The 14,271-nt window shown below is 43.2% G+C and overlaps 1 protein-coding gene across 1 annotated transcript in view; it reads left to right on the top strand.

The window, feature by feature from the left end:
* Positions 1-14,271, top strand: part of LOC121540520 (zinc finger protein 644) — a 48,342-nt gene that overhangs the window by 22,074 nt on the left and 11,997 nt on the right. The window contains exons 3-4 of the mRNA XM_041849455.2: positions 4,821-7,886; positions 8,204-8,411. Coding sequence (XP_041705389.2) covers positions 4,835-7,886; positions 8,204-8,411 — 3,260 coding nt within the window. The 5' untranslated portion in view covers positions 4,821-4,834. The remainder of the gene's footprint in view (positions 1-4,820; positions 7,887-8,203; positions 8,412-14,271) is intronic.

Below are 14,271 nucleotides of genomic sequence, written 5' to 3' on the forward strand. Positions count from 1 at the left end.
AGAAAAAAATAAGCAAACAAGTTTGGTGTTCGCCAAAAGCCATGTGGGAGACTACCCAAACATATGGAAGAAGGTACTCTGGTCAGATGAGACTAAAATTGAGCTTTTTGGCCATCAAGGAAAACGCTATGTCTGCCGCAAACCCAACACCTCTCATCACCCCGAGAACACCTTCCCCACAGTGAAGCATGGTGGTGGCAGCATCATGCTGGGGGGATGTTTTCATCGGCAGGGACTGGGAAACTGGTCAGAATTGAAGGAATGATGGATGGCGCTAAATACAGGGAAATTCTTGAGGGAAACCTGTTTCAGTCTTCCAGAGATTTGAGACTGGGACGGAGGTTCACCTTCCAGCAGGACAATGACCCTAAGCATACTGCTAAAGCAACACTCAAGTGGTTTAAGGGGAAACATTTAAATGTCTTGGAATGGCCTAGTCAAAGCCCAGACCTCAATCTAATTGAGAATATGTGGTATGACTTAAAGATTGCTGTACACCAGCGGAACCCATCCAACTTGAAGGAGTTGGAGCAGTTCTGCCTTGAAGAATTGTCAAAAATCCCAGTGGCTAGATGTGCCAAGCTCATAGAGACATACCCCAAGAGACTTGCAGCTGTAATTGCTGCAAAAGGTGGCTCTACAAAGTATTGACTTTGGGGTGGTCAATAGTTATGCACGCTCAAGTTTTCTGTTTTTTTGTCATGTTTCTTGTTTGTTTCACCCCCAAAAATATTTTTCATCTTCAAAGTGGTAGGCATGTTGTGTAAATCAAATGATACAAACCACCCAAAAATCAATTTTAATTCCAGGTTGTAAGGCAACAAAATAGGAAAAATAGGGGGGTGAATACTTTCGCAAGCCACTGTAACTTTTAAATGCCTCAAAAGCTTACCCCATCCTTTGCCAAAATATAAGGTCCTGCTGTGTATCTTGGTCTATGTGGTTATTGGTTAACTGTAGGCTTTAGACTACACTCCAGAATATGAACTGAACCAAGCCTTTCCTCCTCGCTGTGGCATTGAGAAGAACAACGCTGTGCTCTCCTCTCTTTGGGACTGTGTCAGGCTGAATCTCTGCCTGTTTGTTTTGAGCCGTGGGCTTTGATACTCTTCTCACACTTGAGAGGCGGCTTCATAAATTCACATTGTGTTAAATAAATCAATAGTTCCCATTAGCTGAGGAAGTTGTGGAGCTGCTGCAGCACTTGCGGGGCAGCGGCCCCCCTTGTTTAGACGTGTGTTTTCTCTCCCGGTGAAGGTGGAGGCAGAGACATACTGCTTGGGGATGGGTGGCTGTCTGTTAATCCAGCCAGACAGCTCCAGCGGTTGAACTGGTGTGGTTGAACTGGTCCCAGTTGGGAAGAGGGAATTCCCATAGACACCCAAATCTCAGTCTTTAACACTGGTTCTGTACTGATGTTAAGCCTGGCTCTCTTTGTTTAATGATGTTTTCAGGCTGTTCACGTGAGATTTTAGCCATTTCAGGGACACATTACGATATGTGTCTATGAATGGAGCAACAGAAATACATTTTCTTTCATTTTCCAGTTTTGACACAAAATTGAAATAGTTTTTTTTCATCACTGTGATAAATGTAAGATACACTAAGTATACAAAACATTAAGAACACCTGCTCTTTCCATGACATAGACTGACCAGGTGAAAGCTATGATCCCTTATTAATGCCACTTGTTAAATCCACTTCAATCAGTGTAGATGAAGGGGAGGAGAATGGTTAAAGAAGGATGTTTAAGCGTTGCGAAAATTGAGGCAATGATTGTGTATGTGTACTATTCAGGGGTTGAATGGTAGGTCCCAGGCGCACTGGTTTGTGTCAAGAATTGAAACATTGGTGGGTTTTTCACGCTCAACATTTTCAAGAATTTCCCGTGTGTATCAAGAATGGTCCACCACCCAAAGGACATCCAGCCAACTTGACACAACTGTGGGAAGCATTGAAGTCAACATGGGCCAGCGTCCCTGTGGAATGCTTTTGACACCTTGCAGAGTACATGCCCCGACGAATTGAGGCTGTTCTGAGGTGAGGGTCAAGAGTAAGATGTTTAAAGTTCTAAAGTTGTAAATGCTTTTCTACAATGCTTTTAAAGACAGTGGGTTGCTGAGACAAGCTGATTATAAAATATCTCAGAAAGGTTTATGTATCTTCAGGGAATACAGAAAGGTTATGATAATATGCAATTATCGCCTCACTGTTTTTTCTGCAGTAACCTCATGATGAGGTGCTATACGAGTGTTACTGCAAGTGCTGATACACCCCGAATAAAAATGATTAAAAGAAAGAAAAATCCCAGTGACATATTATACATATCTGGGAGGTTTTATTTTTATTCATTCAGTAGAATTTGGCTGAACACAAATGTTCCATTTAAGAATGTTCTAGAACATAATGATTACTGAACATTCTCGCATATACAGTAAGATGTCTTGGGGAAAGCTGCAGAGCTGGATTAATAGTAATACATCTCATAGATAAGATAGAGATCGATCTATGCATATGGCTTAAATGTATTTAAGCCTATAATCATTGTAAATAGCTTCCGGCAAAGCAAAGTCAGCCTTTTAACCTTAACTAAATGAAGTAAATAGAAGCAAATTCATGTTTTTTAAATTGCATTGATGTTGAACCCTAGCTGCTTGCTTGTGGTTGTTATATTTGGAACAGAAAGAGAGACAGTTATATTGTATGCTAGTACCAGGGGTTAAAGCAGATTGCATTTCTTCCCGGTATATGACCTCTTATGTGTGCACGCCCTTAATCCAAGAATTACATATAGAATCCCTAATAATTCAATAGGATCTCTGTGGGCCTAGTTGTAAAGATTTGTCATTTAACTTTTAAAATGTGTGACTTTTTATTGTGGCGTAAACTCAACCAGTCATGATGTTTTCATCGGATTGTCAAACAATCACTTCAAAGGGCTCCTTTACTAGGCTACCCATGCACGTACATCCACTCGCAACCTACAGTGGGGAATGGAAAGAGACCTCCGTTACACAAAACACCACAAAGTGGAATGACATATAGGCGAATGTCATTAGGGCCAGAATTTATGCTTCCACTGCTGTCCGTGCGAGTCTCAGTGTCGGCCATTCATCTCTAACTTGGCAAAATGTCTGTGTTCTCGTTGAACCACATCGCATTTTGGAGTGAAGGCTATAAAACCCGTTTTAAAGTCCACTCGCTAATTTGTCATGCCTATGACATGCAATAGCCAAACAAAAAAATGGTGTTATAGCCTACAGTTTTCTTGACATTTTGTTTTCATTATTGTGATAGGCTCATGTTTTACCGGTAAGGCGTACCCCCACTATATATTTTGCAGGGACGCCGTACCGGACCGTACCGCCTTACTTTCACCCCTGGCTAGTACTGCTACTAATGAGCCTCTAAATGTAAAGCTGAAATCATATTCTGATGGCTTTGCCACCCTGCTGTTCATTGGGGGTAGCAGTGAAGTTAGCTTTAAATGCAGAGCGTCTGTTCTGCCTCTCCCTCCTGTTAACCCAAGCCCCTACAGTAACACCACAGCAGATGGAGGGAATATGGTGCTCGGAAGGTTTTACCTCAGAGGTGGTAACAGTGAAGCCACTCATTAACACTGAATTTACCACTTCGTTAGTGACGTAGCTTCCTGCAGAGAGCTTCCAACACTGGATCATGTCAAATCCACTGAGCATACATTGTGGACTACACTATGGTTTATTCCAAATGGCACCCTATTCCTTATAGTGCACTACTTTTGACCAGAGCCCCTATGGGCCCTGGTCAAAAGTAGTGCACTAAATAGGGAATAGAGTGCCATTTGGGATGCAGACTATGTCTTTCAGCTAGGGCTACAACAACCCTGCCTGGACACTTCACATTGTACCAAGCTGTAAAATACATCACCTCGTCTCTTACTCTCACAGCTTGACTATTACAAGGCTGGGAAGAGTGTTAAATGTTAGACGATTTTATTCATGTATTTTCACTCTTTTAAGTGGCTTGTTTAAAGATTGACATTTTCAACAGTTGAGTCTCTATTACATTCAGCAATCTGTCCTGATGACTATTGATTGCTGTTTATATGTTTGTGTGTGTTTATAGCTGTGTGTGTGTGTGTGTGTTTATATCTATGTGTATGTCTGTGTGTGTGTGTGTGTGTTCATGCGTGTGTTTGTGTGAAACAGACAGATTGTGTAGTCCGACGCATGCCAATTTGTCAGGATTGGAGCAACAACAGCGTCGTGCTGGGACCCGTGTTGGCACCATCACAGAGTGCTAAGACTGAGTATGATCTCATTGGAAGTCTACTTTGTTCCCATGGAAATTGGTCAATTTTAGCAGACGTCTGGGAGCTTTCGGGGGAGGAACAGGAAGGTTGTATCCCAGAGGTGTGCTCTGGTAATTAAGAGCCCTCACCGGGGTATCTGGGGCTAACAGCAGGGTTTGTTGTGAAGAGAAGTGGTGGACGAGGGTGTGAGGAAAATCATAATGCAGCACCAGAGAATAGAGCAGAAGAGTAATGTGGATACAACTCTCATTGTGTGGAACAGTTGGGGAGAAAGTAGGCAGAGCTAAAACTTAAAATAGTAATTGTTTGGATTTGTTATTCAACATAGTATTAGCCTGCATTTTGACTTTGAAACAATATACAATGTAGTGATATGATAATTGTTGTGGGTTGGGCTGTATATATATTTCAATTTGCCACATTTTAATAATGCATTTTTCATCGCCTTTAGCTCCCAAAACATGACATAAATTATTGAGGATGTTTAAAGCTGATTTGGTTATTTTCTCTGTTTCTCTCATCTCAGAACATACTGGTGAGATGGCTGATATAAAGCCAAATGCACAAGAGAACAAAGAAGGAGATGTGGTGGAACCAGTGTGTGACAGCTCCGGTGCCACTCAGGAGCCATTACAGTGTCACACGTCTTCCCTGAAGAACAATGCTGCAGGTCTGTCAGAGCAGCTGTCTTCTGACGGACTCCCAAACCCTTTAAATGGAGCACAGCCCAGTTCATTTGTACCCAACAGTGTCCCTGCTGTTCCCCACACAGCCAAAGCAGCCCATTCACTGCCTTCAGGAGCACTTGTTAATGGACCTGGTTCACACCCTGCCTCAGAGGAGAGCTGTGGCCTGAACAAAAACAGCACAATGTCCAACAATGTCCTGATGGAGGCCCAGGACGCCCAACTACGGCAAACTGGGAGGGACACAAGCCCTCAGGTGTTACCACCACCCAGTGAGCTTCAATCAGACGCCCTGAAGAACCCAGCAGGGCTCGTTCTGAAAACACTAGTCACCACGCAGCCAGGGGCCAACAACACGTCACCATCAGACTCTGAGGCTAGTGAGGCTGAACTGTCCTACCAGGCCCCCAACACCACCTTGTCAGGCCACAGTCCACAGTCACACCAAACGCCAATTAACCAAATATGGACGGCCGAGGGAGTCAAGGCTAGAGCTAGATCTATATGGGACTTAAACACCACAGAGTCCTCTGAGTGCTCGTCGGACGGTTCTGATGGGGCTGAAGCACTATGCTGGGATTCACAAAAAGAGCTCATGCGGGTGTTGTGGAAGAATCGCACAGTTGACAGCAGCTTAGAGACAAACGCTGCAGGAGCGATGCCTCAGCTTACCAACCGAAGACAGAGGAAGCGTAAAATACACCTGGTGGGTACGGCAGGCTCTCCTGAAAAGGTTTACAACTGCAGCTCAAATCACACCTACAAAAAGTGGCATATTGAAGAGGAGGAGGATGATGAGGAGGATTTTGACATCTCCAACATAAATGAAGATGATTCCTCTTGTAAAAAGGCTGATGTACAATCTTCTGTGAATTCATGTCAAGAGCATCCCAGTGACAGCCCTGTAATCATCAAGAAGCTGATTGTAAGAGCAGATTGCCACGAGGACAATCACTCCGACTCCCTCTTTAGTAGAAAGCCCAAACAGCTTAAGACAGAGCAATCTGAACAAGAGCCATCGTTCTTCCCTTGCACAAAGTGCAATGTTAATTTCAAGGAGAAAAGGCATTTGCATAGACATATGATGTATCATTTAGATGGGCAAAATCATCAGGTACACCACCACGAGAAAGTTCCCCGGCCTTTTATATGCAGGGAGTGTGGGCGTTCGTTCCGCGATCGCAGCTCCCTCCTCAAGCACATGATTATCCACCAGGAGAGACGGGAGAAACTCATGGAGGAGATACAGGGACTCAACAAACTCCAAGACGAAGGCAGGAACGCCAAGCTCCAGTGCCCGCAGTGTGTGTTCGGGACCAATTGCCCCAAGGCGTTCGTCCAGCACGCCAAGACACATGGCAAGGATAAATGTTATTACTGCTGCGAGGAGTGCAACCACATGGCATTGACGGAACGGGAGCTGGAAGCACACCTGTACACGGTGCACTGTGACACACTGAAGTCCAAATGCAAGAACATGATCAAAGATGAGGAGTCAGAGTTTCTTACAGATAACAATGATGAATCAAGTCATGTTCTGTTTCACTGTAAAGTGTGCCCTTTCAGCACCCAGAATGAAGATGTCCTTAAAAGGCATCGTGAGCTGATACACCAGCAGTCTGATTATGATGATGAATGTGAAAATCCACCATTTAAAAAAGCACTTAACTATCCAGATCAATATAGCTTCACTGACCCGTCCAAAAAAGCAGCAGATTTAAAACTACTGCAGCTAAAGCCAAAGTTCTGTATTAAAAAGCCTGCTTTCTGGAAAAGAGCGGATTTCCGCTTTTGGTCCGGTAATGTAGCTGACTTTTACATGAGAGATACAGCAGACACACTGACGTCTTACAAAGGTCTTACCTCCTCTCAGTTCAAGTGCCGCATTGTCAGCTCAGCAAACAAGCTGTCACCATCCCTGTGGAGGAGTGACAAGCCAAGCAAATTATCTCCTAAACCAACAGAGAAAATAGACGTGACAACAGGTCTCCCTTATGTTGAGGAAGACAATCAACTATACGACCATGTGGTTTCAGGAATCTCCGAAAGGACAAAATATCCCTCAAATGTTGATGTGTTGCTTACATCCAAGACGGTTAAACCAGGCCAGATGCTGTATTATAGCTACGACTCTGACAACAGTCAGGGAGGTAGCAACGACTTGACCGGCAGGAAGTCAGAGGCACAAACCGTTACCCAAAAGACTCCATCCAAAAGAAAAATGTCCACTCCCTTCCGCAACAGTGTGGACAAGGTGGTTGATCATGTTTTGCCAAAACTGAACCCAAAGTTAAAGGAGTCTAGCACTCCTGAGGACACAGAGGGAGACGATGATTATGAGGACACGTATGACTTTAGTGCTTACACCAGCGAGGCTACAGCCAACTTCCTGGATAGTAGTGAGAACGAGAGGAACCCCTACGCCCGTAGCTACTTCATACGCAGACAGAGGGGTTCTTCTATCAAAGAAGATCCTGCTGCTGGTGTCGGCCATTTTGAAAAGAACGCCATTCAGGCTGGCCACCATTTTAATAAGACTGAAGACAAGGACGGGGAGTATGACAGCGATGACATACAGAAGCTTATCATCAAAGAGGAGTGTATAGAAAGCTCAGTGTGTGACGATTCTCCAGAGTCACCCACCACCACCAGCACACACAACCAGAGTCTCTCCTATGACTATGATGTCTCCCCTTCTTTTGGGACAGAAAGGAAGTCCTGCCCCTACTGTCCTGCTATGTTTGAGTCTGGGGTGAGCTTATCCAATCACGTGCGAGGGCACCTGTACAGGGTGGGGCTGAGTTATGACGCTCGCCACGTGGTGTCACCAGAGCGGGTAGCCTCACAGGACCGACAGCCACGCATACGCAGGAAGGTACCCTCTGTGGTGCGGAGGATCAAAAAAGGTGAGCAACGTATTTAATTCCCCTATTTAATATTAGTTAAATTAATATATTAATAACTTATTGTTTTCTTCACTATTGTATTGTAATAGGGTTAAAGTAATCTGTAATTACACAGTAACTATACTTGTGACTGTTTTTTTCACAGTCAAGTGTGTCATGTTATTTTTCTATAGATAGTGTGTAATATTCAAAGTTACCACAAAGTTAGCTAGTAATTTACCTAGATCACTCTGGATAAGAGCATCTGGTAAATGTCTAAAATGTAAATGTAGATAGTTTGTTAAAACCTAACCTTTTTTATAATCTCCATGTTGCAGCTGAGAATCCAGAGTCTCAGGCGGAGCACACCTGTCCCCTGTGCTGGGGCTGGTTCGACACCAAGACGGGGCTCTCCAACCACGTGAGGGGCCACCTGAAGCGATTAGGGAAGACCAGCACCAGCACCAGTAAGAGTCCAGTGTGTATCCTCAATGAGCTGCTACAGGACGAGCGGGAACACCAGAACATCCTCCAGACCCTCAACAAGTACTGTAAACTTTTAGTTACTGTTCACACCTTTTTGGGATGTAATATAATATTCTATCCTATATCAGGTATACAGTGCCTTCAGAAAGTATGCATACCCCTTGAGTTATTCCACATTTTGTTGTGTTACAGCCTGAATTAAAAATGTATTAAATATATTTTCTTTCACACCATCTACACACAATAACCCATAATGACAAAGTGAAAATGTTTTCAGACATTTTTGCTAATATCTCATTTACATAAGTATTCACACCCCTGAGTCAATACTTTGTAGAATCATCTTTGGCAGTGATTACAGCTGTGAGTCTTTCTGGTAAGTCTCTAAGAGCTTTCCAACCTGGATTGTGCATTATTATTTTCAAAATTCTTCAAACTCTGTCAAATTAGTTGTTGATCATTGCTAGACAACCATTTTCAGGTCTTGCCATAGATTTTCAAGCAGATTTAAGTCAAAACTGTAACTCGGCCAGTCGGGAACATTCACTTTCTTCTTGATAACCATCTTCAGTGTAGATCTGGTGGAAAGCAGACTGAACCAGGTTTTCCTCTAAGATTTTGCCTGTGCTTAGCTCCATTCCGGTACCTTTTTATCCTGGAAAAACTCCCCAGTCCTTAACGATTACAAGCATACCCATAACATGATGCAGCCACCACTATGCTTGAAAAAATAGTAGTACTCAATGATTTGTTGTGTTGGATTTGCCCCAAACATAACGCTTTGTATTCAGGACATAAAGTTAATTTCTTTGCCAAATTGTTTGCTGTTTTACTTTACTGCCATATTGCAAACAGGATGCATGTTTTGAAATATTTTATTCTGTACAGGCTTCCTTCTTTTCACTCTGTCAATTAGGTTAGTATTGTATAGTAACTACAATGTTGTTGATCCATCCTCAGTTTTCTCCCATCACAGCCATTAAACTCTGTAACTGTTTTAAAGTCACCATTGGCCTCGTGGTGAAATCCCTGAGCGGTTTCATTCCTCTCCGGCAACTGAGTTAGGAAGGATGCCTTTATCTTTGTAGTGACTGGGTGTATTCATACACCATTCAAAGTGCAATTAATATCTTCACCATGCTCAAAGGGATATTCAATGTTTGCTTATTTTTATTTTTTACCCATCTACCAATAGGTTCCCTTCTTTGCGAGGCATTGGAAAACCTCCCTGGTCTTTGTGGTTGAATCTGTGTTTGAAATTCACTGCTTGACTGAGGGACCTTACAGACAATTGTATGTGTTGTGTACAGAAATTAGGTTGTAATTCAAAAATCATGTTAAACACTATTATTGCACACAAAGTGAGTCCATGCAAATTATTATGTGACTTGTTAAGCACATTTTTACTCCTGAACTTATTTAAGCTTGCCATAACAAAGGGGTTGAATGCTTATTGACTTAAGACATTTCAGATTTTAATTTTGGATGAATCTTTAAAATATTCTACTAGCAAAATTCCACTGACATTATGGGGTATTGTGTGTAAATCTGTGACACAAAATTAGTATAATTTTATATATACTGTGTGGACACCCCTTCAAATTAGTGGATTCGGCTATTTCAGCCACACCCATTGCTGACAGGTGTATAAAATCGAGCACACAGCCATGCAATCTCCATAGACAAACACTGGCAGTAGAATGGCCAGTACTGAAGAGCTCAGTGACTTTCAACGTAGAACCGTCATAGCTTGCCACTTTTCCAATAAGACAGTTCGTCAAATTTCTGCCCTACTAGAGCTGCCACGGTCAACTGTAAGTGTTTTTATTGTGAAGTGGAAACGTCTAGGAGCAGCAATGGCTTAGCCGCAGAGTGGTAGGCCACACAAGCTCACAGAACGGGACCGCAGAGTGCTGAAGCGCGTAGTGCGTAAAAATCGTGTGTCCTCGGTTGCAACACTCACCACCGAGTTCCAAACTGCCTCTGGAAGCAACGTCTGCACAAGAACTGTTCGTCGGGAGTTTCATGAAATGGGTTTCCATGGCCAAGCAGCCGCACACAACCCTAAGATCACCATGCGCAATGCCAAGCGTCGGCTAGAGTGGTGTAAAGCTCGCCACCATTGGACTCTGGAGCAGTGGAAATGCGTTCTCTGGAGTGATGAATCATGCTTCATCATCTGGCAGTCCTTCGGACAAATCTGGGTTTGGCGGATGCCAGGAGAACGCTACATGCCCCAATGCATAGTGTGAAGTGTAAAGTTTGGTGGAGGAGTAATAATGGTCTGGGGTTGGTTTTCATGGTTCAGGCTAGGCCCCTTAGTTCCAGTGAAGGGAAGTCTTAACTCTACAGCATACAATGACAATCTAGACGATTCTGTGCTTTCAACATTGTGGCAACAGTTTGGGGAAGGCCCTTTCCTGTTTCAGCATGAAAATGTCCCTGTGCACAAAGCGAGGTCCACAGAGAAATAGTTTGTTGAGATCGGTGTGGAAGAACTTGACTGGTCTGCACAAAGCCCTGACCTCAACCCCATCGAACACCTTTGGGATGAATTGGAACGCCGACTGCGAGCAAGGCCTAATCGCCCAACATCAGTGCCCGACCTCAGTAATGCTCTTGTGACTGAATGGAAGCAAGTCCCTGAAGCAATGTTCCAACATCTAGAGGAAAGCCTTCCCAGAAGAGTGGAGGCTGTTGTAGCAGCAAAGGGGGTGTCTTCCACATGTATTAATGCCCATGATTTTTGAATGAGATGTTCGATGAGCCTGTGTCCACATACTTTTGGTCATGTAGTGTGTATATTATTTATATATATAAAATATTTGTATAGATATATATAGTACCAGTCAAAAGTTTGGACACAACTACTCATTCAAGAGTTTTTCTTTATTTTTACTATTTTCTACATTGTATATGTCAGGGTTGAGTGTAGAGGGAACGTGGAATCAAACGCAGGACACAGAGATTCAAAGAACAGATGTCTTTAGTGAAGTCCGACAGAACAAGCCAACACGGCAACAGGCCACAGGCGAAACATAAGCACACCGGACTGTCCAAAGTAACTGCGCACAACGTGCAGGACTCTCTTAAACAAAACGAATACAGAGAGCATACAACAGCGGACCAACAACAACACGTGACATCGAACAATTACACACAACACCTGACCAAACACAAGAGAACTAAATAGGGTGCCTAATGAACACTTAACAATAAACAGGTGTAACAAACAGACAAAACCAATCTAACATGAAACATCGAACGGTGGCAGCTAGTACTCCGGAGACGACGACCGCCGAAGCCTGCCCGAACAAGGAGAAGGAGCCGCCTCGGCCGAAACCGTGACAGTATAATAATAGTGAAGACATCACAACTATGAAATAACACATATGGAATCATGTAGTAACCAAAAAAGTGTTAAACAAATCAAAATATATTTTAGATTCTTCAAAGTAGCCACCCTTTGCCTTGATGACAGCTTTGCACACTCTTGGCATTCTCTCAACCAGCTTCATTAGGAATGCTTTTCCAACAGTCTTGAAGGAGTTCCCACATATGCTGAGCACTTGTTGGCTGCTTTTCCTTCACTCTGCAGTTCAACTCATCCCAAAACATCTCAATTGGGTTGAGGTCGGGTGATTGTGGAGTCCAGGTCATCTGATGCAGCACTCCATCACTCTCCTTCTTGGTCAAATAGCCCTTACACAGCCTGGAGGTGTGTTTTGGGTCATTGTCCTGTTGAAAAACAAATGATAGTCCCACTAAGCGCAAAACAGATGGGATGGCGTATTGCTGCAGAATGCTGTGGTAGCCATGCTGGTTTAGTGTGCCTTGAATTCTAAATAAATCAATGACAGTGTCACCAGCAAAGCACCCCCACACCATCACACCTCCTCCTCCATGCTTCACTGTGGGAACCACACATGCGGAGATAATCCGTTCACCTACTCTGCGTCTCACAAAGACACAGCGGTTGGAACCAAAAATCTCAAATTTGGACTCATCAGACAAAAGGACAGATTTCCACCGGTCTAATGTCCATTGCTTGTGTTTCTTGGCCCAAGCAAGTCTCTTCTTCTTATTGGTGTCCTTTAGTAGTGGTTTCTTTGCAGCAATCGACCATGAAGGACTGATTCACGCAGTCTCTTCTGAACAGTTGATGTTGAGATGTGTATGTTACTTGAACTCTGTGAAGCATTTATTTGGGCTGCAATCTGAGGTGCAGTTAACTCTAATGAACTTATCCTCCTCAGCAGCGGTAACTCTGGGTCCTCATGAGAGCCAGTTTCATCATAGCTCTTGATGGTTTTTGCGACTGCACTTAAAGAAACTTTCAAAGTTCTTGAAATGTTCCGTATTGACTGACCTTCATGTCTTAAAGTAATGATGGACTGTCATTTCTCTTTGCTTATTTGAGCTGTTCTTGCTATAATATGGACTTGGTCTTTTACCAAATAGGGCTATCTTCTGTATACTACCCCTACCTTGTCACAACACAACTGATTGGCTCAAACGCATTAAGAAGGAAAGAAATTCCACAAATGTACTTTTAACAAGGCATACCTGTTAATTGAAATGCATTCCAGGTGACTACCTCATGAAGCTGGTTGAGAGAATGCCAAGAGTGTGCAAAGCTGTCATCAAGGCAAAGGGTGGCTACTTTGAAGAATATAAAATATACAATTATTTTGATATGTTTAACACTTTTTTTGGTTACTACATGATTACATATGTTTTATTTCATAGTTTTGATGTCTTCACTATTATTCTACAATGTAGAAAATAGTGAAAATAAATAAATAAAAATCCTTTAATGAGTAGGTGTGTCCAAACTTTTGACTGGTACTGTATATATGTATGTGTATATATAGTCGGGGTCAAAGTTTTGAGAATGACAACAAAACTAATTTTCACAAAGTCTACTGCCTCAGTTTTGTTATGTCAATTTGCATATACTCCAGAATGTCATGAAGAGTGAGCAGATGAATTGCAATTAATTGCAAAGTCCCTCTTTGCCATGAAAATGAACATAATCCCCAAAAAACATTTCCACTGCATTTCAGCCCTGCCACAAAAGGACCAGCTGACATCATGTCAGTGATTCTCTCGTTAACACAGGTGAGAGTGTTGACAAGGACAAGACTGGAGATCACTCTGTCATGCTGATTGAGTTAGAATAACAGACTGGAAGCTTTAAAAGGAGGGTGGTGCTTGAAATCATTGTTCTTCCTCTGTTAACCATGGTTAGCTGCAAGGAAACACGTGCCGTCATCATTGCTTTGTACAAAAAGGGCTTCACAGGCAAGGATATTGCTGCTAGTAAGATTGCACCTAAATCAACCATTTATCGGATCATCAAGAACTTCAAGGAGAGAGGTTAAATTGTTGTGAAGAAGCCGTCAGGGCGCCCAAGAAAGTCCAGCAAGCGCCAGGACCATCTCCTAAAGTTGATTAAGCTGCAGGATCAGGGCACCACCAGTGCAGAGCTTGCTCAGGAATGGCAGCAGGCAGGTGTGAGTGCATCTGCACGCACAGTGAGGCAAAGACTTTTGGAGGATGGCATGGTGTCAAGAAGAGCAGCGAGGAAGCCACATCTCTCCAGGAAAAACATCAGGGACAGACTGATATTCTTGTTCTGAGAAATGAAGGCTATTCCATGCGAGAAATTACCAAGAAACTGAAGATCTCGTACAACGCTCTGTACTACTCCCTCACAGAACAGCGTGAACTGGCTCTAACCAGAATAGAAAGAGGAGTGGGATGCCCCATGCACAACTGATCAAGAGGACATTAGAGTGTCTAGTTTGAGAAACAGGCGCCTCACAAGTCCTCAACTGGTAGCTTCATTAAATAGTACCCGCAAAACACCAGTCTTAACGTCAACAGTGAAGAGGCGACTCCGGGATGCTGACCTTCT

The sequence above is a fragment of the Coregonus clupeaformis genome, chromosome 26, assembly GCF_020615455.1.
Source record: "Coregonus clupeaformis isolate EN_2021a chromosome 26, ASM2061545v1, whole genome shotgun sequence".
NCBI lineage: Eukaryota > Metazoa > Chordata > Actinopteri > Salmoniformes > Salmonidae > Coregonus > Coregonus clupeaformis.